The 24,311-nt window shown below is 40.5% G+C and overlaps 2 protein-coding genes and 1 long non-coding RNA gene across 7 annotated transcripts; 1 reads left to right on the top strand and 2 right to left on the bottom strand.

Moving 5' to 3' along the window:
• The first annotated feature begins 193 nt into the window (after nucleotides 1-193).
• On the top strand, nucleotides 194-24,237 carry LOC6525024 (ecotropic viral integration site 5 ortholog). 4 transcript variants are annotated; one of them, XR_006245112.1, is made up of 10 exons: nucleotides 195-742; nucleotides 15,601-16,045; nucleotides 16,378-17,413; nucleotides 17,484-17,598; nucleotides 17,823-17,840; nucleotides 18,271-18,938; nucleotides 19,001-19,118; nucleotides 19,190-19,288; nucleotides 19,924-20,224; nucleotides 21,352-21,487. XR_006245112.1 is itself a non-coding variant. In XM_002100827.3 (9 exons), exons 2-9 carry the CDS (start codon nucleotides 15,814-15,816, stop codon nucleotides 21,487-21,489), a joined length of 2,424 nt encoding a protein of 807 aa, XP_002100863.2. In that variant the 5' UTR covers nucleotides 194-742; nucleotides 15,601-15,813; the 3' UTR covers nucleotides 21,490-24,237. The 4 variants fall into 4 exon arrangements, 2 of the variants coding, with proteins under 2 accessions (XP_002100863.2, XP_015046045.1); XR_006245113.1 differs by lacking the exon at nucleotides 17,823-17,840 and having other exon boundaries at nucleotides 194-742; XM_002100827.3 differs by lacking the exon at nucleotides 19,924-20,224 and having other exon boundaries at nucleotides 194-742; nucleotides 21,352-24,237.
• LOC6525023 (sphingosine kinase 1) lies at nucleotides 9,027-12,126 on the bottom strand. Of its 2 annotated transcripts, none has more exons than XM_015190560.3 (2): nucleotides 11,967-12,126; nucleotides 9,027-11,104 (listed from the first exon to the last, which is right to left on the bottom strand). In XM_015190560.3, exon 2 carries the CDS (start codon nucleotides 11,023-11,025, stop codon nucleotides 9,100-9,102), a length of 1,926 nt encoding a protein of 641 aa, XP_015046046.1. In that variant the 5' UTR covers nucleotides 11,026-11,104; nucleotides 11,967-12,126; the 3' UTR covers nucleotides 9,027-9,099. The 2 variants fall into 2 exon arrangements, with proteins under 2 accessions (XP_015046046.1, XP_002100862.1); XM_002100826.4 differs by having other exon boundaries at nucleotides 11,845-12,126.
• On the bottom strand, nucleotides 20,122-21,341 carry LOC120320655. The gene is made up of 2 exons (XR_005560177.1): nucleotides 20,557-21,341; nucleotides 20,122-20,495 (listed from the first exon to the last, which is right to left on the bottom strand). It is a non-coding gene; the product is annotated as an uncharacterized LOC120320655 (long non-coding RNA).
• Nucleotides 24,238-24,311: the final 74 nt, after the last annotated feature.

Consider the following 24,311-nt stretch of genomic DNA (forward strand, 5'->3'; position numbering starts at 1 on the left):
AACGGCATTTGCAGCCCACTGTGCCGTAAGTATCGATGGTTTGAGTCCGCGCTAAATGGCTAGTACTAGTACTTTTGGTATTTTTTGGATATTCGATAATACAATAGATACTTATCTATCGGTTATCAGCTATCTGCTCATTAGGGATTTGAAGAATATGGTACTAGTACTATTACGGCTAAATTTAGCTTTCGCGCGACGGTCACACCGCCAGTGGGCGAAAAAAAACATTCGTACATTCACCGTCGTCGAACGAACGCTGTATTTTTTTCCAGTGCAATATTCGGTCGATGTATAAAGTGTGATTGAATTAAAGTACTCCCCTTACTAAAAAGTACTAATAAATAAATAAAGTCATAAAGAACAGCATAGGGAGAGAAAGAGAGAGGGCGAGAGAAAAAAATTGCTGCTGCTGAGGTGTGTGCAATTGCATGTGCGTGTGTGTGTGTGTTTGTGTGACGTTTACAGCAGCAAAAAGTTCGGTGGTGTCGTCAAAATTGTCGAGTATTTTAGAGTTAATGCAAACGATTCTCGATCGGAAATGAGTTGATCGCGACTCATTGATTTGGTCGGATGTGGGAAAGTCTAGCTGATTCAAAACAAATCGCGTATAAAAAACGATAAACAACGGCAATTTGTTGCTGCCGCAACAGCAACAACAACAGCAGCGCACTAACACAACCACCACCCCCTGTTCCAGCCTAACGGTTCATTCACAGTGGCCGAGAAAGAAGCAGCAAAGGTGAGTTCCAGCATCTTTATTTATATTTTATGCGCGGTTCTTCTTTTTCGTCTTCTTCCGTAAAATAACTCTACGTGTGTGTGTAAACATTATCAACGAAAAAGGTGGAGTGAGAAAAAATACAGAAACTTTCTTTCGCTGTCTGTGTGGGTTTCTGCTTGCTTGTCTGTGAGTTGCTACTCTTTTTCTTTTTTTTTACAAATTAGCGAAGCAGCAAAAGAAAAACGGGTACAAATTTTGTATGCTTTATTTTCGCGCATTAATGTAATTAAAAGCGTCCATTGTCCATTGTTCATCGCACATTGTCCATCATCATTCATCATCGTACATCATCTCTTTTCGCAGCTTCGCTGAGCAACAACAACAATGACAACAGGGCAGTCCTGCGCTTCCTTCATTTTCCATTTCTATTCCTATTGTCATTCCCATTGCTCATTTCCCACTGCCCACAGACCACCTCCCTCTTCCTTTCCCAATTCCTCTTTCCAATTCCCTTTGCTCTTTCACACCCACCGCATCAGCTGCTCCTGCTACTAGTTGTTGTTGTTGTTCTTGCTCTGTTGTAACCTTGTCTTGCTCTCCTTTCCTTTCCTTTGCTTTGCTTTCCACCCACTTTTCGGCGGCCCAAAGCACAGTGGAAAATTTCGACAAGCGAGGGATGAAAAAACTATAAACTATTTATCTGAGGTTTCTTTAAGGCAGTTAGCTTTTGTAAATTGTAAAATTAAATATGTTAATAGGATATAAAGCATTATAGAAACTGTAATTAAAACACAATATATATTAATTACGTTTTAAAGCTCAGTACATTTAAGCAAACATCTTTTTTCCAATGTCCACTGTGCTTCGCTCCATCTCGCTCTAGCCCGCTCTGCGCCTGCGCATTGCCAACTCGGCGACACCTTGCACGCAGCGTTGCCACCTTGCACACAGCCCACGTAGGCGCAACGGACAGTGAGGGTGAAAAAATTAGTCATGAATTGGAAGTAAACTAGTAATTTACTAGTTTATTTTAACTCAAAACCCTGAGTTGTTTGTTTTATAGTAATACGGCCAATGTAACAATTTTATTGCATTCTAAGCAAACTTGATTACTGGATTGCTGGAGAGAATTTCCTTGAAATCAGCTTAAAGATTGCTGAACTCTTGTTTATCTGCCGGCTGTGATAAGCTTTATATCCGTATGTAGATTAAATCTACGTGCAGCTGAGGGGTTTGTGCAAAATGATATTGAGATCTTAAAGATGAGTAAAAGCAGAAAATCACAGAGTTACGCGGAGTTTGCTTGGGAAATGCAGCCATAATCCTTTGACCTCTGCTGTACTAGACCCATCGCACTCTAATCATTTGTTTTTGTTGTTTTGTTGTGCGCGGCAATGTTGCGTGCTTATTCAAATTTCAGTTGTGCTATTTATTTAAATCACGAGCATTAAAACTAGTGGAGCACATGGAGCAGAAAGTCATCGTCATGTTAATTATGATCATAAATTTCCATAGCGCGTGGGTGTGTGGGTGTATCATCCGTCATTATCTGGAGAAGGTTGGGGCAGGATAGCCTTCATTCTGCCTTCTCTGGCAGAAAAAAAAACAAGAAAAATGATAAATAACAAAAGTCAAGATACTTTTTTGGTTTATTCCAAACGGAATTCTTTTTGCGTTTAGCGGGTTTTTCAACTATCTGCTCAAGTGTTTTCGCCATGTTTCATTATTTGCATTGTTTTACGATATTTTGGCGGCTGTTTGCTGGTTATTATGTTGCCCATTTGGATCGCAAGCTTTCGACCTTCGCCGCAAAGCCGCAAAAAATATATGTCAAAAATAATTTGCACTTGAGTGTGTTTCCCTATCGGCATTTATTTTGTATTTATGCACATGCTACAAACATACATATGTTAATATGTACATATATTTTTTAACGGATCATAACCAAGCGCTTGCCAACACGTTTTCGCGCAACCCAACTAAACGCAAATTAAGTAAGCCAACTGTGAAATTACAGTGATCACTGTAGAAAACTAGGCTCCAAAATACTCCGAATTTGTTTACATTTTAAGTGCATTTAAATTATAATTTAAACATATATAATATATATGTATAATTACTTGTTTAAGCGAATACTAATTTTTTGAGTCAAGTTCATGCTCGAGTTGCAACCTTTCTTGCAACTCAACCAAATATCCATGTAGCTGGGCTTTACTTTATCGGCATTTGCTTACTTCCTCTGAAATTTGTTTTTCAAACAATTTTACAACCTCATGCCGTCTCTTGCGCTTGCGCAGCTACCTTTTGTTAGCCGTCCCTTTCTCACGAAGCAAAAAGTGCAGTTATGTAAAAATCAGGCAATAGCTTCCACAACATAAATCCCATACATATCGAAAATAACAACAATGGTGCGGAATCCAGCATCCACACAGTCGGAGCCAAGCCATTGTGGCCACTTGGCCAACTGGAGGCTTACCTGATTTACCTGCCCCAAAGCATAGAAAATCAGGTAACAACAGAAGCGGTAATGGCGATACCGATATGTGTGCCAATCTCCAATGCAGACGTGCTGGTATTTCGGGGCACAGTGAATGCCCAATAACGCCGAAATAATTATAATGTGTTTTTCTCTCACTTTAAACACAAATGTTGTTTATTATTTATGTATCACCAAATAACTAGGGTATTTCTATATTTGTTATTATTCCCTGTATTTGCTTAAGCCAAAACCCACCGTATTTGGTCAAATTTCAGATTTCAAGCAATGAATTTACAGTTTCGCCAACAATGTCGGTTTGTTTGTTGTTTTTTAGCCAGTTGTCTTTCCTGACTGGTTGAAGTTTTTTCCCTGTCATTCCTTGTGCTGTTTTACTCAATCATTCAACTGCAATTGCAGACACATATCGTTTTTGCTATTTATTATTGCTGGAAAGTGAAGGAGTTTTGTCTGTTTCCATTTCCATTTCCACTTCCATTACCATTTCAATTTTCAGTCTCGGTTTCGGTTTCGGTTTCTTGCGGCTGTTGAAATCCAAAACGGCTCAAATACTGCGTTGAAAACACTTTTTATTGAAGCACTTGTGAATGCTACTGGGAACTTATTCCAGCCAATGGCAACTGAAACAACACTTGTATAGGTACACTGTGAATGGAAATGTATTATTATATATCGTGTGGCAAAAATCCCTTGCGGAATTGAACTTGACATTTAAATTGATTGCTAATTGAAATGATTAAGTTAAAAGGTCATTGGAATTCGTGATCATCTCGTTAAGTACTGAAATAAAAACGGCTAAAACACCAAAATTACTTTCTAGCATTGCCATATTACTCTGCGTTATCTCAACCGTTTCTCCAAGTGTACTGGCAGCATACAGCATCATGTGCTGAATAAATTATGTTAATGAGTTGGGAGTCAGTGGGGGCTTCCGTGGGCTGGCTAAAAAACTCTGGGGAATCGTATTTCATAATTCCATTTGGCCGCTGCCTTTTGCGTTTGTTTCATATTTTCCGCTTGCCGGACTTTATTTTATCGTGCCGCCCCTTTTATATCCACTCAAATGCACAACCAGAGTGGTTGAAATAGGGCTTTTGCTAAAAATAAAAAATTACTAGGAAATAGCATGGTAACTTTAAAATGCAAATATTTGGCAAACTGCACAATAGTTCTGACTTAACACAACTATTAAGCTGTTAATATCGCGTAAACTAACCTCGTACCCATTTTTCTGACTGCATCTGTAAATGAAATTTGCGCGATAAAGTTTCATTGTTCTCAAATCTTGAATTGTGCTCGCGTACAGTGCGTCTTTCGACTGATTGAAGAAATCGTCGAATTCTTATCGAATAGGCCTCGTACTCCCCTCCCCTGCGCTTCCTAATTCGCCCTTCCTGCTTCTGGTTTAAACGAGTACTACGCCCTATCAGTTCCACTGTTGCACTTGTTTTCCACTTGTTTAGAACTCGTGGCGATAGATGGGAAATTGAGTTCGAGTTTGGGGCGACACTTGGGTATTACATTGCTACATTGGCATTTCCACTAATTGTGGTAAGCAGACAGGTAAATGCATTTTGTAATTGCCACCCACAGACAGTGGTCGCTCGTTAAGCGTAACCACCACCTTGCCTTTGAACTAACATTGTTTCAAAGCAAAAGTATTCTTCAAACCTATTTTATATTTACCAAATGTTTTCACTAAAAAGGCTGCAAAAAGATGCCAATAAACTTGTTGTATATTGGTTTTGTTGACTAGCATTATCGAGTGTTTACTGTGACTGACGTCACACCATTGCCAAGGGCTCGATTGGCGTGCGTGGGAGCGAGATAGCCAGCGAGTCAACAATTCAAATTGGGTTAATGAGAGTTGGCCAACTCAGGGCTTGGTTCTATATGTATCATGGTTGTGTATCTGTATATGTATCTGTAATTTTATGTATGCACACACAAGTGGGCGGTGGTTGGGTGTGGGGTCGCGTGGGCGTGGCACTCTTGAATTTTCGATGATTTAGCTTAAATTACATTGGGGACACAGAGCCAAGCACAACTACTTGCTCTGATATTAGGGAACATTCATGTATGGGCCAGACGTATGATTAGGATTCTGCCATCCCAAAGGATTACTTTCAGATATATACAAATATAATACTTTGAGAAATTTTGGATACTAGTTGTATTCAATTAGCTTGAAGTCTAGCCTGCCTTAATCTGCAAATTCATATTTCAAACTCATGAATGGATAAATTTGAAAAGCAACTAATGTGCTCTATTACTGATGCGGCTAATCTGCGCACTGCCTGTGTATGTGCCTTATAACCATGGACGCGAGTGTGGCAAGTGGTATATGGCTCTGGGGGCGTGACTAAAGATGCATTAAAAGATGCAAATGCAAATTGCAGATGCAAATGCGGCGTGTGTGCGTGCGCAAATTAGCAAGACAGCAAATGAACTTCGCTAAATGCTATCGTCCCGGTCACCCATGTATTATTCATTATTGTCCGGCACAAAAAACAAATTGGAAAAAAAAGGTAAAGAAACAAAAGCACACAAAAAAACCAAACAAAACTCGGTAACAAAACAAAATAAAATGAAAACACGAAATAAGCAAATTGTGATTTGTTCGAAAGTAGCAAGAGTCGAAAAGAGACGGACAGAAATTAGCTAAAGCATTCACCATCAGGTTTCTGACTAATCGCCCCGGTACAGTGGAGTCCATTGCAATAGGTCATACGCACGACAGGCAGTCGGCAGAATATGTGGAGCAGATGTGACTGCGGTCGACAGTCTGCGGCAGATGTATAATTTAAGCAAACCGCGGAGATAAAGTCAAATAACATTGCCATGAGGCTGGCACAATATTTAACTAAAGCTTATTATTTGCGAATATCCAATGCTCTATGTGGAAAAACAATGTATCGAAATAGTATTTAAAACCGAATCTGTTTCAAGTTTTAGTTTATGTATTATATCTTCTTCAAATAATAATGCAATAGCATGAAATTTATAATTTATTTTTAATGGCTTTCAAAGAGTGTTTAATATTCTTCCTAACAACAATGGAATTCGGTTTTCAAGTGAAGTTTTTGAGTATGAACAATATTTATGGAAAATATGATATAATGCAATACAATTCTGAATTAAAAGAAAGATATTTTAGAAATCGAAAGGGAGAGCAAAACAAGTTTTTTTTTTTGAATATTTAATACGCATCCCAAATGCCATGAGTCACAAAATCTGACTGCAAATGTTTACCTGCGACAAAGCGAGCGGTTGGATTGAAATACCCCGAATCGAATTGGAAATTGTGATGGTGTTTTTTATACTTTTTGTTTGCCTTTTCCATCTGTGGGTTGCCGACTTCTAACGGTCGTGCATATATAATGCATATATAATGCTATAACCATGAGTCCGCTCGGAATTAACGATTCTCATAAAAGCCACCGACTAGAGCGACTTCAAGCCAAGAAGCAGAAGTAAAAAGCGAAATGTGAAGAACTTCCTATGAATGAATTAGACTGGAAATAGTGCAGAAATATCTGCCAGCACACACATGCCAGTCTGCTTCACTCTGTATGCTGGCATATATGTACATATATACACACATTCATATTTATATTTATAATATATATATATATATGTATGTATATTTTGCCTGCACTCAAGCTTAAGGCTGTAGAAACTTGAGAGGTCTTAGAACCCACAGTGGGCGTTAATAATTAAGGGGCCCAACTCCACAGACCATGCAAGAAATATATATGTGTATATGTGTCCTCTGTCGTTTAAGCTGCAAACTCAGGGAGAGCTTCTTCTGTCTAATTTAAGATCCATTCATTAGTGTCCAGAGGCTACTTTTTGTATCGCCGCCAGCGAAATGCAAACATCTGTTAACAGACTGTGACTACAATTAGTTATCGTTATTCATTCCATCTATATGTGCATACATATGTACATATGTATGCGCACTTGTCTGCTGGCAATATTTTTGCTCAATTTGTTGTTGCCGCAATTATCTTTGCGTTGAATTGATAGTGGCAGTGAAATAATGTCACTGGATTGCCAATTCAGCACAAAAATATACATGCTGGTGGTACAGTGGTCTCCAGCAAAAGGTTACCGCTTAGATGTAGAATCCAAAGGTTTATTTGGTGCTTTGTTAAATTATTTGATTAAATCAATATTAGTATCATTTACTGCTGCTAAATATATGTAAGCAAACTTGTAGGTTTCCAAATGCCCTGTCCACTGTCACGAAAATTGGCCCGCCTAAAAGTATGACGACTTTGAATTGAAGTAAACTCATCGCACATACCTATTGATTTTCATTCATCGGAAATCAGGTTAAATTTCTCGTGTCTTTGTGACGTCAAAGCCTGTGACTGTGTCCCAGATTTTCCAATAAGTGAAATACGCTAACTAGGATGGCCTAAAAGTATACCTCAAGTTTCTGAATATTGCCAATCGTTTAAAGTGTGTGTGCGTGTGCGTGTGTGAATGATAAGAGCTCAACTTACTATCTTCTTATCAGTGTATCCGCAGTAGACTGGTCTACATAAGCGGTTTTGAGCCAAATATCAATGAAGACCGAAAACCGCTCTGCAAGTGTGACTACCATTTTGGTCTTTGGTCTATCATATAGTTTATTACCATTTTCGAATGTTGTTTATATCAAAGAGTTTTATTTGCTCAACTTGTTTGAGTGCCTGTCAAAGATAATCCCATCTGATGTGTGCGTTAGAATGAAAGGCTGGTTAATTACAATTTACTGGAAAAAATGGGTCACATCTATCACAGTTTGTGATGGGCTTTTGTGTTTTACAAATTCCGAATCGATAGTCTTGTTCCTATGAGCGGTTAATGGTTAGGACATGTATATTTTTATATAATTACTATATTAAATAGTTAATATTTACAGATGTTTTACAGCCTGATTAATTAAGTAACCAACTATGAACTTCATGATTAGCGCTATCATCGCCATCCAACTTGACCTTTAGTGTTTCTAGGTGTTAATTTTCCATCTGGTTGGGTAACCGTAATCCATTGCAATCGCGTTGTTTTTGTTGTATTTTGTCAGGGTTAATCTGGCCAATCGGTGTTTGTATTAACACATGTGTGAAGTCCCCACTTGAACATCGACCAGGTGCCTTCGTGTAGGTGCTTTCGTGGGCCCCTCAAGTCCCCAACTTTGGGGTCCCATATCAATAAAGATCGCCATGCAACCGGATGAGCGGCGAATTCCCGCTCCCTGTCGATTTTTTTTAATGTATATTTAAGAACTTGCATAGCTATGGTTTTAATTGGCAACAGAATCTGAATAGTTTCCACGGCAGCAAAACACCTGAAAAGTACCAGTAGCCCTTGTACCCGCACAATCTTTTGCACATTTTTATAGCATTTTGGTTTATTTTTCTACGTATGGTTCTTAAAATAATTAACACTATCGACCGATTAAAAGCGACTGAAAAAAAATAATAGAAAACAACTTAACCAACAACTTAAGTGCATAGAGTGAAGTTCTTTTTCCGTTTGATACATGGGCGGATGGTAAAATTACAGATTGCGCTTCAGAGTCATGAGAATGGGGTTTTACTAATAATAGAATCAGAGATAATAGAACTTTTGTCAACTTTACTACCTAATAATGTCAAAATGTGTGTACTTGAAAAAAAATATTCTTTCTATTCTTGATTTAAAATGGCATCGATTTAGTAAGAATTATTATAGGAAAGGCCACAATTTTGACTCTACAACTTCAGTAATTGAGCTTCTTTTACACTAAATTTGATGTAACGAAACTATTACATGTTGACATTCTCTGAATGACCCTAATGCGCTTTAAACAGCATATGGATTTAATATTGCACACACGATTGCTACACTACTGACCCATGGTGGTCATCACATTGATCAGGCCGGGCATCACCTCCGCCTGAATGGGTCCGTAATCCACCCGCTCGCCGTCCACCGCCAGGATGCCATCGGTGCTGCTCGGCTCGATGCGGAATGCCCGACATGGCACCACCTTGATGAACGGATCCTCGCCGATGGGCAGATGGGTGCCTGTGTTCAGGCTCAGCATGAAATTGAGCAGCTGATGGCGACTAACGCCACTCCGGATTATCACCAGGTAGATGAGGCCATCGTTCAGTCGGGAATCGGGGGCAAAGAAGACGTCGGAGGAGAGATGGGTGGTATAGGCGGCATGGACCATCACAAAGTCACCATCCTCGCAGATCCAACCCTCGCTACTGGGCAGCGGCATCTGTAATCCGGGAATGGTGCCCGTTGGCACCTTCTCTGCGAATTCCGCATTGGCCGCCTCGATTCGCTGGCTAATGCTCATTCGGCTGCGATTGGATCGCATACTGGGTCCTCCCACGGAGTAATAGGCCGTTCTCCTGGACATGGCCGAGTGCCAACTGTCGGCATGCTGGCGATAAACCGAACGATCCAGGGATATAGCGTCGGCGAACTGTTCTCCATCCAGATCCCCCTCCTCCTCCTCGGGTAGATCATGGAATTCCCCGGCATTCAATGGCAAAGACGGTCGCTTCTGCTGGTCTGATTCTACGGGAATCTCTCGAGCCTCCTTTGCCGCTTCCACTGGTGGTTCCTTTCTGTCCTTGGCCAGTAGGTAGGACACCCGGCCCTTGTAGCTGCGCAAGCCAATTAACCTCTTGATGGCCCAAAGCGTGAATCTCTGCGCTCCAATCGATCGCAATCGCTCGCTTTCTATATCGATGTCGGCTATCAGGCCCCAGCCCACCGACAGGAAAGAGTACATCACAAAGTGCTTATCCCCCGGTGCCAGTTCCACTCTGACCACATCCATGGGTGTGCTCTTTCCCGCCATGCAAGTCAAGGTGGCGTGTAGAATGGGCTTCGGTTCATACGGTTCGTTGCAGTGATGGGCCACACTTTTTGCCAAACCATTACCGGAGCCACATGGAATGATGCCAAGTGGCAGTTGCCTGCAGGCTCTGTGCCAATCCATGCGCTCCATCAGCCCATTGAGCACTTCGTAGAATAGACCATCGCCGGAGGCCACAACAATGCCCGAATATCGCTCCAACAGATCCCTTCTGGTCCGCACGAACTCCTTGGCAAACTGCGGATGTGTGGTGATCTGTAGATCGTATTGCACCTCGGCTTCCGTCAGCAAAGGTGCCACCTGCTTCTGGAAGAGCTCACGACCCTTGCCAGAGCCGGATTTCGGATTCAGGAGTATGAGCAACGGTTTGCCACAATCGGCGGGCGAACTGCTGCCATTGCCGCGCTTGTGCTTCCGTATCGTCAGATGCCACAGCTCGGCGGTCTGCAGATTCACGCCATAGTCATTGCTCGATCGAAAGCGTAGAATCCTGAGCGTTTGGACACGCCGCAGCGGCTTCTCCTTCTTCAGATACGCATAGATGTACAAATAGGCGCTATTATCGCTATCCGGTTCCGGATCCGCCTCCTGGCCCGGTACATTTGGATTCCGGCAGGAGTTTAGGCCACCACGCGCCCGCTTCTTCAATCGCGGACCGTAGCGCGATCCAATGATATCATCGATCCTGATGAGCTGCTCATTGATGTGATCATCCTCGTCGGTCTCGCGACGCAGGTAAACCCCTTCCGGGCAGAGTTTCACCTGGATTTTGATGCTCTGCTTGCGCCGGCTGTTGTCCACGAAGAAGATCTCGCTCAGTTCGTTGGGCGTGCCACCGCCCACTTCTGCATCCGAGGTGGGCGTGGAGGGCTCCTGCGGCTGTCCGCCACTTCGCAGCAGATTTTCCTCCGACGTCGTTGTGTTGGCCGTCATTTTGCTGGTACTTCTGTGTCTATTTCGACTTTACTTCTCTTCTATTTTGTTGTATTTTTTAGCGCTTCTTTGACCTTGTCTTCACATGCAAAAAAATTCGAAACAAAACAAAAAACACAATGGTTATTGGTAGTGGAAACAAAAAAAAAAGCAAAATAGTAGAGCGCTTGCAAAAAATATTATAATTGCCAACTCGAAAACTTGTTTATTTCGCTGTTTATTGTGCGTTGGCTTTTACTATCATTAGTTGTATTCCATCTATGTGAAATTGGAGTTTAAAAACAGGTTTTCGTTTCAGTAAATAATATATATATATGTGTACAATTATTTCTATTTGCTTTGGATCTGTGTCGAAATTTATATGCACCGCGATTGGTGATGATTTCACTTGAATGGTAACCAAAATAAACTCCTTAAGACACACTTAAAAAAATTATATTTCGATTGCTTAATTTTTGTGGATTTTTGCAAACCAGTTTATGATTTAGTTCATTTCCTTACGCATTTGTTAACAACAAATTTTTCTTTGTTTTATAATTTCCTTTGTATTGCTCAATTGCTAAGTCAGATATAGCACAATAAAGCAACAAACAATATAGAATTCTGTTTTCTTATTGCTCATAAAAAAAAAAAATGACTCAAGTGTTTGTAATACATTTTTTTTTTACCAGAATGCACAAAAGAATTTTTGTTTTCTTTGTTTGAAATAAATCGGTATTAGTTATTAATTGTATATAATTTAACTATGTATTAAGTTTTGATAGCGCTGTCTTGTTTATTGTTTATTTGTGGCATGCAAAATTGGATTAGTTTATTTACGCTTTATTTGGCAATTTCCATTACGATGTTTACGTGTTATTCAATGAAGGGCTATATTTTGTAGATAACTCGAGCCGAATGCTAGCCGATTATTACTATTTTTGTTTGGCGTTTGGCATTACATTTAATTGTTTGTCCACATGCGATCGTCGCTGTTCACCGTAAAGTCTGCGATGTATATATAGTACATATGGCGGCTCAATCCGGCCGATCCAATCCGATCCGGGTTGCGATCGCTTCCTGTGCGCTTGACACGACAATTCGTACTGAAACTCTGAAACGCGAGGGTGAACTAACCTTATTTTCAATGGAGATTTGGTTTTACGATTGCACTGTTGCTGTTGCTGTTGCCTTTGCTTTTGCTTGTGCTTTTGCTGTTGTTGTTTTGGTTTTGGTTTTTTTATTTTTTTTTACTTTGCTTTTACTTTCTCACACACACCAACGCACACAGCGCACAAACACTTGTTGGTTTTTTGTATGTCATGTCGAAATCTAATCAACACGTATCGTATCGATGAGATATTACCTGTGGCTGCCTTTGCGCCATGTCTTTATCTTTTCCAGTTGGCAGCTCTTCTATTTTATTATAACTTTGGTTTTATTTCATTTACTTCGCCCCCGCGGCGGCATTTCTCTCAGTGCACCTCGGCAATTGAACAATTTGCCTTTGACTTTGGAACGCGAGCTTTTCGGCTGGCATTGCCTTTCGCGATTTGAAAATGTTGCATTTTTTAACTCTCTTTTGTGTGTACAGTGATCAGTCGATAAATTGTATTTGCCTTTTGGGTTTGTTATCCGAATATTGCAAATACTCCAAGTACTTTTGGCTGTAAGCTTACAATTGATTGGCATGCCATATAAATGGAAATACACGGAAAAGTCACGAATTTCTTTGGCCAAAATGTAGGACCACTGTACATGTGCCGCCTTTTTGCAATTTACCGACAATGCAATTGTTTGCTTACATGGACAATAAAACTTAACCCCAACAGTTCTATGTGTGTGTGTATGTGAGCGGGTGTTGTCTATTGTTTTAATCGATCATTTTGCGTGGGATAAGTGAGTAATAAATGGTGGAAGGGTTATTGCGGCACACGTTGCGTATACGTCATGTTGGTCTTCAGACCTTATCGCTTATCATGTGTTCTAGTGATAGTTGGAACATCCAGTGACTCACCCAATTACAATTCACATGAAGTGTCACATTTAACGCTCTTAAATGGCAAACCAAAGAAAAACAAAAAATGAAATTGATCCATTTCGTTAGAATCGCTTGGCAGGTGTTCGTTTTGGATCTACTTGATATGGTTATGTCAATTTGCAATTTAAGGGCTTGCCATAAATGAATCGCAATTCCTTCTGCTTAATCAAATTTGTTTGTTGTTTGCTTCTGCCAGGTGCACAAATTGTATTTTTTAATATTTTTTTATTTGCTTTGGCACTGCGCGTTCGTTGATATCAGTAAGCGAAATAAAGATTGTACAGTGTATTGATATTGGCCACGGTCATTCTTGGCCACATACAAAGTACAGTGGTAACACAGAATAGGTTTCCGTTGTCTTGTAACATACTTTTAACAACAAGGAAATGACAAGTATTTGTTTGTAAAGTAGCGCAATAATATAACATAAAATTTGCTTTAAGATTTCATCTTTTGAATTAGTAAGAAATGTGTATGTGTGTTTCTTTGTTTTTCATGCAATCGCGACCATCCCTTTGGTTGAAACAAGCCCTTAAAATAGGCAATTAAAATGTGTTTCGTTTAACACATTAAACACACCTAAGTTTACCATAGATTCGCAGCTAAATTATTGACGCAAGTAGACTTACCTACCCGTATTTTACTGTAGCTAAATTGAGAGATACGCCTTGTAGGAGAAGACACGCCAAAATGGAATATTTAATGGGCTTAAAACGTTTTCTGACTGATTCATGAAAGGTTTGCGTTCGCACCTAAGTGAATCAGACCAAAAATAAAATAAGCAATGCAGACATTGCAATAGGAGCACTACCATACACTTCATATACAACCCCACTTTGGTAATTATAACTCGTTCATTAGTCTCGGCAACTTAAAAACTTTGATTTATCATTTGAAAAGGGAACCACTCAAGTGGTTACCCACTGCATCATACAAATATCTATAAACATTTACCATGTACATACGTACACGCAGCCATCTGAATGTCTGGATGCACTTGCTCACGAAAAGTCGAAAAGTATTTCACTGGCTGCTTGTTTATCGTTTCCTGACCTACATATTTATTTGAATTTACTTTGCCTTTCAATTCTATTGAGACCACACAGACTGGGGCAGGAGCAGCCATCTGTGGGCAGGCGGGGGCGTTTGTGAAGGGGGGTGTGGCATTGTCTGGCCAGAGGAATCCATTAGATAATGGCCAGACAAAGCAGACGGAGCAGACAGAAGCCCAAAGGCGGCTCAGAGTGCCTCCAGATATGAACAGCTGGTTTGGAAGGGGTTAAGAGCAAGCTGATGGACTACAAGTGTATCCATTAGTACCCCCAAGCAATATGCATTTAAAATATGTTACTATTTAGTATCGAATGGGATATTTTTATAAATGACAGCTTTTGCTTATCAGCCGAATTCTGGAAAGTAAAATTTTGATGCCTTTAGATAAGATCACATTGAAATATCACATACCTTCTGATGCAATAAAATGTGATAAATGGGAAATGATCCAGCTCAATAGATCCACCAATTGCTACATTTTCGTAGAATCGCCTAATGAGGAATGTCGGATTAATAGAAAAAGGCAACTGCGGCAATAATATTCGATTATCAGAAGGTTGATAAAAGCGTGGCTACGTTTCTACTTCCACTGAAAATAAAAAACTTTCGCAGTCGTTTACCGCATTAGAAACAAACTGATTGATTGAAACGCCAAAGAAGAATGTGGAACTTATCAAAATTGAGTAGTAATAATTACCAATCTAATATTACGTCTTTTGTGGTTTTTTTCCTCCCGTCTTCGACTATCATTTCTCTCCAAATTGATAATTGTTGTGTTTTTTCTAACAAGCTTGAACTTCCATTGGATTTATAATGTTTTTGTTGAAAGAGCCAAAAAAAAAGTTTAGAATTCTTGATAAATTTATGGGATTCTCTTAGAAAATACTTTCACAATTATATAGTGATGTGTCCAAAATAAGCTCTAAACTACTTTATTTTTCATATCCAAGCTAAGATGTCTGCATTTCTAAGATCGAAACAAGTTCCTTTCTAATTCAGTTAATTACCTAATTTGTGAAGCATTTTGTGCTGCCAGTGAAAAAGAAGAAAGTTAAACTTGATCTAGTTGCGTGGTAAAGTTGAACATACCCGACGCTATGAAATTGCCGCCTAGGCAATCAACAGAAAGCCCTGACAGCTTTTTCCATTGTTCAGTTGCAGGTCCGCCCACTCCCCCTGTCCGCCCCCTCCCCCTGTAACCCCCTTTATAAGCACGGGTTTTGTAGGGCGCACGAATAATAAACAAAACAAGAGGAAAACAAAAACACAGAGGCTGGCAAACAGAGTGGAATACTTTGCACTCGCTTCTATTTGTTTAATATATGTATATAGTATTTTGTAGTATTTCCATTATGTGGCACATGCCAGATCTCGAGAGGAGTTCATTTCGCTGGTTCCTCGAATTCCGGTAACTTCAGTTTCGCCAGCTACTATACTATATCTCAATTGATAATTTTGCTAAGTACTATATTTATTTTACCTTCTGTTCTGTTCACTTGCAGTGTGCGAAACTGGGAGCATCATGTGGCGGTTTTAGAGGAACACGCCAGAGGATTATTAATCACTAATCAGGATCTGGATCAGAAACAGGAGCACTACAGATCGAAACGGTCGAGTTCGAGGGAAAGGTTGACCAGGGAACAAAGATTCTGAAAGAGGGAGTATAGACTGAGATCGGAGATCGGAGATAGGAGAACGTCGTTCTGCGTCAGAAGATGACCCTGACCACAACGACCACTGCCTCATCAGCCGAGAGCCAAGCGAAAATGGACGTGAAGGGCGGCGCACTTCCCGGCGAAGAGAACCTGCCCACCTCCGAGATGGATCTGCTGGCCAAGCTGGAGGCGGCCAACAAGCTCATCGAGAGCGATGCCAAGTCCCTCAACTCTCTGCACTCCACGCACAGTCGCAAGAACTCGGACACGAGTCAGATCAGCCTTACGTCGAGTAAGTATAAGTATTTCAATTGTGTATAAAACACAAAATACAATACAAAAGGTTAGCATTTTATTCGAATGACCAACGACGGAAATCGCTGTGTAGTTATTGTGTAGCAAAATTAATTTAAAAAGATATTATCGATAAGGGATTCGACATGTGATAGCTAACTGGTGAAAAGGCTGTGACTAATATTAAATCCGATTCGGTCGCAAAACCATGACTAAACAATGACCAACATGACTAAATTACAAGCAAAAAACAGATATGTATGTCATAAAATGTAGTATTAAGTTACTGAACAAGTAGAACTCGATGACTAATTATTGTCTTCGCTTCAGGTGGAAACTCGGTGGCCGAAGAGGACATCTGGACGACGTGGGCCACCATCCTCAATGACTGGGAGGGAGCACTGAAACGAAAGAATCCCTGCGTGAGTGAGCTGGTGCGCCGTGGAATCCCACACCACTTCCGAGCGATCGTGTGGCAGCAGTTGAGTGGAGCGTCCGATGGCGATAAGAAGCAGTATGCGGAGTACATTAAGGCGACCAGTGCCTGCGAAAAGGTCATACGACGGGACATTGCCCGCACCTATCCCGAGGTGGAGTTCTTCAAGGAGAAGGATGGACCCGGACAGGAGGCGCTCTTCAATGTGATCAAGGCCTATTCCCTACACGATCGCGAGGTGGGCTATTGCCAGGGCTCGGGATTCATCGTTGGTCTGCTGCTGATGCAAATGCCCGAGGAGGAGGCATTCGCTGTGCTCGTGCAGATCATGCAGCAGCATCGGATGCGACACATGTTCAAGCCCTCCATGTCGGAATTGGGTTTGTGCATGTACCAGCTGGAGAATCTGGTGCAGGAGCAGATACCCGACATGCACATTCACTTCCAGCAACAGGGCTTCCAGACGACCATGTACGCCTCCAGTTGGTTCCTCACCCTATACACGACCACTCTGAATGTCAATCTGAGTTGTCGCATCATGGACGTCTTCCTCAGCGAGGGCATGGAGTTCATCTTCAAGGTGGCATTGGCCCTGCTGCTTACCGGCAAGGAAACGTTGCTCTGCCTGGACATGGAGGCAATGCTTAAGTTCTTCCAAAAGGAGCTGCCCGGCCGCGTGGAGGCGGATGTCGAGGGCTTCTTCAATCTGGCCTACTCCATAAAGCTGAATACCAAGCGTATGAAGAAGATGGAGAAGGAGTACCAGGACCTCAAGAAGAAGGAGCAGGAGGAGATGGCCGAGCTGCGGCGACTGAGACGCGAGAACTGCCTGCTGAAGCAGCGCAATGAGCTGCTGGAGGCCGAGAGCGCCGAACTGGCCGATCGCCTGGTGCGTGGTCAGGTTTCCAGGGCTGAGGAGGAGGAAACTAGGTAAGCAACTGAAATATGGTTATATTTGCCAACTGTAGATATTGATATATTTTATTATATATTATTATAGCTATGCCATTCAGACGGAGTTGATGCAGCTGCGTCGGTCTTACTTGGAGGTCTCCCATCAGCTGGAAAACGCCAACGAGGAGGTGCGCGGCCTGAGTCTTCGTCTGCAGGAGAATGTAAGTATTGTTGGGTGGCCCACCCATTAACTTTGGCGATACTCGACCCCATGTCTCGGTCATTTGTCCTGTAACTAAAACGGAATCTGTTGCTAATCTTCTGTATTCTTTTCTATTTTATTTGATTTCTTATGGTTGTGGTGCTTCAAAATACACACACACAAATTGTTCGCTTTAATACAAAAAAAAAATAAATTCAAAATAAATCCCCAAATCACATACAGAATGTATCCATCGACAGCGTAAGTATCTCGTGAGTTGTTCACGCAACCTTGCTTCGTAGTTTGAATGTACAATACAATAACTCCGCCGTTCTGTTGTTTTGCATGTTTATTGTTTTGCCCTAAATACATAAATAGAATATCTAAACACATATACGTATTTGTGACCAGTACGCCCAGAAAGTGTTCAATAATATTTAAGTTGGAAAGGGCACTTCCTTACAAATTTATATCAAGCCTGCAACGTACAAGGAAAATTCAGCTTATTCATTTATTTCGAAGCTTACTGGGCGCAAATAAAGAACTATAATCTAGGATAAGTACATAATGGAATTCCTAACCCTTGTAGACTGGTTTGTCTCATAGCTAACAACTCACATTCTGCATGCCCAAAACCACTCACTGTTCATATAAAACAGCTCAACTAATCCCATTATTGATCAACATTTAGAACAACTCCCGGCAGTCGTCCATTGACGAGCTCTGCATGAAGGAGGAGGCGCTCAAGCAGCGCGACGAGATGGTCTCCTGTCTGCTGGAGGAACTGGTAAAGGTGCGTCAGGGTCTGGCCGAAAGCGAGGATCAGATCAGGAACCTCAAGGCTAAGGTGGAGGAACTGGAGGAGGACAAGAAGACGCTGCGTGAAACGACGCCCGACAATTCGGTGGCTCACCTGCAGGATGAACTGATTGCCAGTAAACTTCGCGAGGCCGAGGCCTCACTATCGCTTAAGGATCTCAAGCAGAGGGTGCAGGAGCTGAGCAGCCAGTGGCAGCGGCAGCTGGCCGAGAATCAGCGCAGCGAAAGCGAACGCACTACCAACGCTGTGGATTCTACGCCCAAGAAGCTGCTGACCAACTTCTTTGACAGCTCCAAGAGCAGCGAGCACACTCAGAAACTCGAGGAGGAGCTGATGACCACACGCATTCGCGAAATGGAGACGCTCACCGAGCTCAAGGAGCTGCGACTCAAGGTCATGGAGCTGGAGACGCAGGTACAGGTGTCCACCAATCAGCTGAGGCGGCAGGACGAGGAGCACAAGAAGCTGAAGGAGGAGCTCGAAATGGCCGTCACCCGGGAGAAGGACATGTCTAACAAGGCGCGTGAGCAGCAGCACAGGTCGGTTACATTGCCTTTACAAAGTAGTGTCACGTATTATAAACATTTAAATTCATTTCCAGATACTCGGATCTGGAATCTCGCATGAAGGATGAGCTGATGAACGTGAAAATCAAATTCACCGAGCAAAGCCAAACGGTGGCTGAACTGAAACAGGAAATTTCCCGACTTGAGACCAAGGTATTTATTCACTGCATGTGGTTTATAGCTTGGCACATGTTTTAAATTGCTGCGTTTTTTGCAAATTACAGAACTCGGAAATGCTCGCCGAGGGCGAACTGCGCGCGAATCTGGATGATTCGGATAAGGTGCGCGACCTGCAGGACAGGCTGGCCGACATGAAGGCGGAGGTGAGCGCGGGATGCCATTTAATGCCCACAGCATTTGTCGCTAATCTCCCACTGCTTTTGGTTTTGGTTTCGGTTTCGGTTTCGGTCTCGTTTTAAGTTCATTCAAATGCCAGCAGCAGAAGACATTCAATAATTACACCTCCACCCACTTTATGCCTCACCCAACTCACCCAACTGACTAATCCAAAGGTCAGACAGATCAGAGACATGTTTCCAATCTGGAGGCGCACGCTGTGGCCTCCTGTTACCGATTTTCACTTAAAATATGCTTTGTTTGCTAGCTAAGAAGCTCAAAGCAAATGCGCTCAAATCACATCTGTTCGTGATAGATAAGAAAACGATTTATTCTCACAAATCGTCAAAAATACAGATTTGATTTGAAACAGAAGTTATAAATTTAAAAAACCAAAGAATTCTTGAGTTTGTTGTGCTTAACTGTGCACCCTTATCGATTTCGCTATTCAGGGATTTTATTGTACGCTTTGTTTATAATTTTGTTGGTTCATTTTTGTTAACCCATTTCGTAACCCATTTGCTGTAAGCCAATACAATAATCTTGTATTTCTCATTGAATTTCTTTTTCACACGCAAAAAACGAAAAAAAAAAACAATGCGTTGTTGGTTTCGCTCTATAGTATCCCACGCCAATAACCAGCCCCGACACTGAACCGTGGAAATGGATAAGCTAAACTAATTTTAACACAACCCCGAAAACGAAAACCAATTGATTGATAACGAAACAAAACGATCAAAATTCTGAAAATTACAAAAAAAAACAAAAACAAAAATATTTAAAAAGCAAATTACCGAAACCCAATTTGAAAGTCAAGAAGTCACAATTATCCTCTAATTTCTATTGCCATACACACTCCCGAACTCCCGAAAACGTAAAGAAAATCAAAAGTCAAGCAGCAGGCCAAGCTACCAACTATCCAGGTCTCTATGAAACTGCTAAAAACATCTCAGTATCTCAGTACTTTTTAACCATTGCGTATTTGTAGCATCTGTTGACCTTGCCATCCCATAGTTCGCACGATCTGTAGCCTCTAGACCCTCGCCATTTAACCCATTACTTCCATAATTGAAAAATGCATGAATGAATCCAGTTTTCACACTTAACCATTTTTGTATTGCCGGTTTTCAGCATCCCTAGTAAACTAGTAGTTCGTCAGTGAAAGAAATTCCATTTAGTAAGCCATATTTAGTTCTGCATAATAACATTAAGAGCTCAAAAATATACATTATAAATAAATATATTAATATTGTACCTGAAACGTGCTGCATAGTGTACTTCTCTCCGAATTTCCAAAGCTTTCTGCGAGCTTTGAGCTTGTACGCGAACCTTTATATTGAATGCCTTCTAGTTTTGATCGTTTCTATGCCTTATTTCGATGTGGGTCAATGACTCCTAGTAGCATTCGTATTTAAGATTGACTGATGGACATGGAAGGTGTCTGGTTTCTAATCAGAACCCGCTGTTGTTTGTTTGTTTTGCATACTTGTAATGACGTATTGTAAGAATGTGGCATCCGTTGATGCTGTTTTGACATGAGTTCGTTTCGACCTTGCTATGGATTATTTTTATTCGATTGTTAATTGAACTGTGAAAGTACATGAGGGAGTGTTCTAAATCTATAATTTATAGCAAATGCATTTTGTAATACTATTAATTTTCTGCACGCTCGCATGCCTTCTTATCTAACAGACACACTCACACACATAGCAACTAATCAATAAGGTATTTAAGACACGTTTCTCTACACGGACATTTAATAAGATTTATCTGTACTCGAATCTATGTTTCTTGTTTTCTAATTACTCGGTTAAAGCACTTCAGGCGGCTTTTTTTAAGTTTTGTGATACTTGGTATTATTAAACATTAAACTTATTATTATACATTTAAATGTAATTTTCATTTGAAGTAAAAATGTCGAATTCTTCTTAATCGCCGCATGATCAAAATTAGCAACTGCTTTAGCCTTGTAATCGTATTTTTGCGTCTATCTTTATTACTAATATTTTTAATGAATAACAAACTAATGAATCTCTTCGATTTACTGCAGCTGACGGCGTTGAAAAGTCGTGGCAAATTTCCGGGCGCCAAACTGCGCAGCTCCTCGATCCAATCGATCGAATCCACCGAGATCGACTTCAACGATCTTAATATGGTGAGGCGCGGGAGTACGGAGCTGTCCACATAACGTACAGGTGGATCAGATCCTCAGCATATCCTCACCAGCCAACGACCACAACCAGGAGAAAAGCAGAGAGTGAAAGGGGAGGGCAGCATCAGGGCAGTACAGGATACACCCAATTCTATATGGGTGGGCAAGCTGGAGGCGATTTATATAGATATATATATATATATTTAAATATATATATATAGATGGATATATATGTAGTGCCTGTGATCATGAAACGGAAACGGGAGGAGGAGCATCGTGAGAAGGGGGGAAGTAAGAGAAAGTTGGCAGAATAATTGCAATCCCATTACAATATTATTTATGTATAATATTCGTTAAAAGTTTACTATTACGATATGGATATATCATTACGATTATTATTATTATTATTTTAATCAATTTTTTTTGGCAATAATTTTATTACTGTTATGTTTTGCAATCGAAACACACTCATATTTATTTATTTTAAATCCTAATTGAAACGATATTGTGAGAGTATTTTACACCCCTGTACATTAATCAATACGGCAACTGATCCAATCCAATCCGATCCTATGCTATGCGATGGATTGGAGATAGGAGATTGGCATTTGGATATCCCCTAGATGTATGGCACATATGCAATGCAATGAATTTTATGTAAATCCCTGAGGAAAAACAAACCCATTTCCCAACCCAGACATCCTGTAAACCACTTTTAATGTAAGTTTTAAGCGAACCCAATTGTTCTTGGCTAGTAACCGATTTTAATCAACACGCACATCGTTTTAAAGTGTGCGGAAAATGCTTGGTTAATCGATTTGATTTATATTATGATTTCATCCCTGTAGAATGATATTAACACTCAAACACACCGTTGTCTGGAATGAATTTTGTAACTCTCGTATAGTAAGCTAAACCAATCTAAATCTAAAACTAAAAAATAAAACCAAGTGCGAAAGACAAAGTAACAAGCGTGGCCAAATGCAGAGAGAAGTGCAAGATGAGAAACTGAAAAAAAAAACCAATATACAACTATTAAAAATAGTTTAAAACGATATGTGAAAGAACCACGAAAAAAGGGGTCACCAAATTCTCCCCGTTTAAGAACGATATTACGATAACGACTACGATATTCACAATACTTACGATATTCTACTTAGTTAACAGTAGCGCTTGTCTTTATCCCTAAACAAAAACCCATATTTTCATTTCTATGGTTAATGTAACCATCTGAAACGATTTGGCAGCTTGTCGCGAAATCCGATTTCGATTTGGACATCGACTTTCGAACGATTAACAATTATCCACAAACAATATAATTATTCAGGTTAAATCATGTTTTCCATGTGCAATATTATACATTTACTTTTGCAACTATTGAGTTTCGTATTCTATGACAATTTTTTATTATCATTTGTTAGCATGACGTCCTCAGTGCTTAGGTTTGTTACTTATCGCGACTAAGACCGATTAACTTAATTAACTTAATTTTTTGTAATTCCATTGATTTGCCCATCATGACAAACGGATAAGAAATCTATGTAATATGTTTCGTAGCTTGTAAGTATATCGAAAACGATGTCACAAAACTTTGTTATGTAAACACTTAGTATATGTAATGCTTAAGTTTTCGTCCCGACTTTGGCAGAACGATTAGAATTTTTTGTTCTACGCAATAATTAATGATTATGATTATGTAATGTATGTACTATATATAAAGATATTTTTGCGGCTGAAAGACGAGGCTGCTGGGGGGCGCAGTATTAACAATCAGCAGCAGTTAACAGACATTTAAATATAGAAAACATTCCCGAGAAAGTCAAAGTTCCCCCAAGAAACGAACAGAAATGAAAGAAAAGAAACAGAACAGAATCCCTCAACAGCCTCGAGTCTTAAGAAATTGGCAAGTCTAGAGTTAATTGCGTATTATGTTATGGCAAGCAAAGGCACAAATTATACGATATCCAAAATAGTTTATACAAATTTATACAAGCATATGGAGCATTATTGTTGGCCAAAGTCTAGACTTGGCCCGCGCATACAGTTTGGTGTTAACCGTTTGACCAATAAGTGTGTGGAACTCGTGCAAATTGCCGTTCAAACAATTGCCCCCACTTAAGTGACTCATCGGGGGCGTTGGTGGTATAATGAACCCCCTCGTCGATAGCAGCTAATTTCAATGCCCTGTCAGTTGGATTTGATAAATGTGGAAATGTGAAAAGACTCTTGGCGTTTATCAATTCAGCGTGCGAGTGGAGTGCCAATGACTTTGGGCCCAGACATAAAGCAGACGGTAACGATTTGTTGACCTTGGACGAGAATGGTCGAAACTCCTTTGAACGCAATTAATTAGCAGGCACATTCGCGTATAGCGTATATTTAATTCAAATAAATCAAGTTCAGCTTCCATTGAGCAAGAGTCTACAGTCTACAGTCTTCAGTGTTCATCTTGATTTGCACTTATTGATTGCGTTACTCGTTTCATTCATTGTTGATCCATTGAGCAAAACCAGCAAAACCAAGCGATAAAATTGAAATCACAAGAACTGGAAAGTAGTTGACAAAATACCACAACAAATAGTGTTATATACTTTACATATACCTATAACTATATCAATATAACGATAAAACTGATAACTGAAGAGCAGTGAAAAGCTCGCAGGGCAACCGCATGATAGAAGTAAAATTCTACTAAAACTACAACAAATCAATAAAATTAAACCGATATACAAAACGAAATCAAAGTTACAATTTTTAGTATTAAATAAATCAAATGAAAACCAACATAAGCAGCATTTATATTGTGGTTCACATGGCTTATCGGCCAGTGGAAAAACTCAACCCCATCAATGAACTCT

This window comes from Drosophila yakuba, chromosome X (assembly GCF_016746365.2).
Source record: "Drosophila yakuba strain Tai18E2 chromosome X, Prin_Dyak_Tai18E2_2.1, whole genome shotgun sequence".
NCBI classification, from domain to species: Eukaryota; Metazoa; Arthropoda; class Insecta; order Diptera; family Drosophilidae; genus Drosophila; species Drosophila yakuba.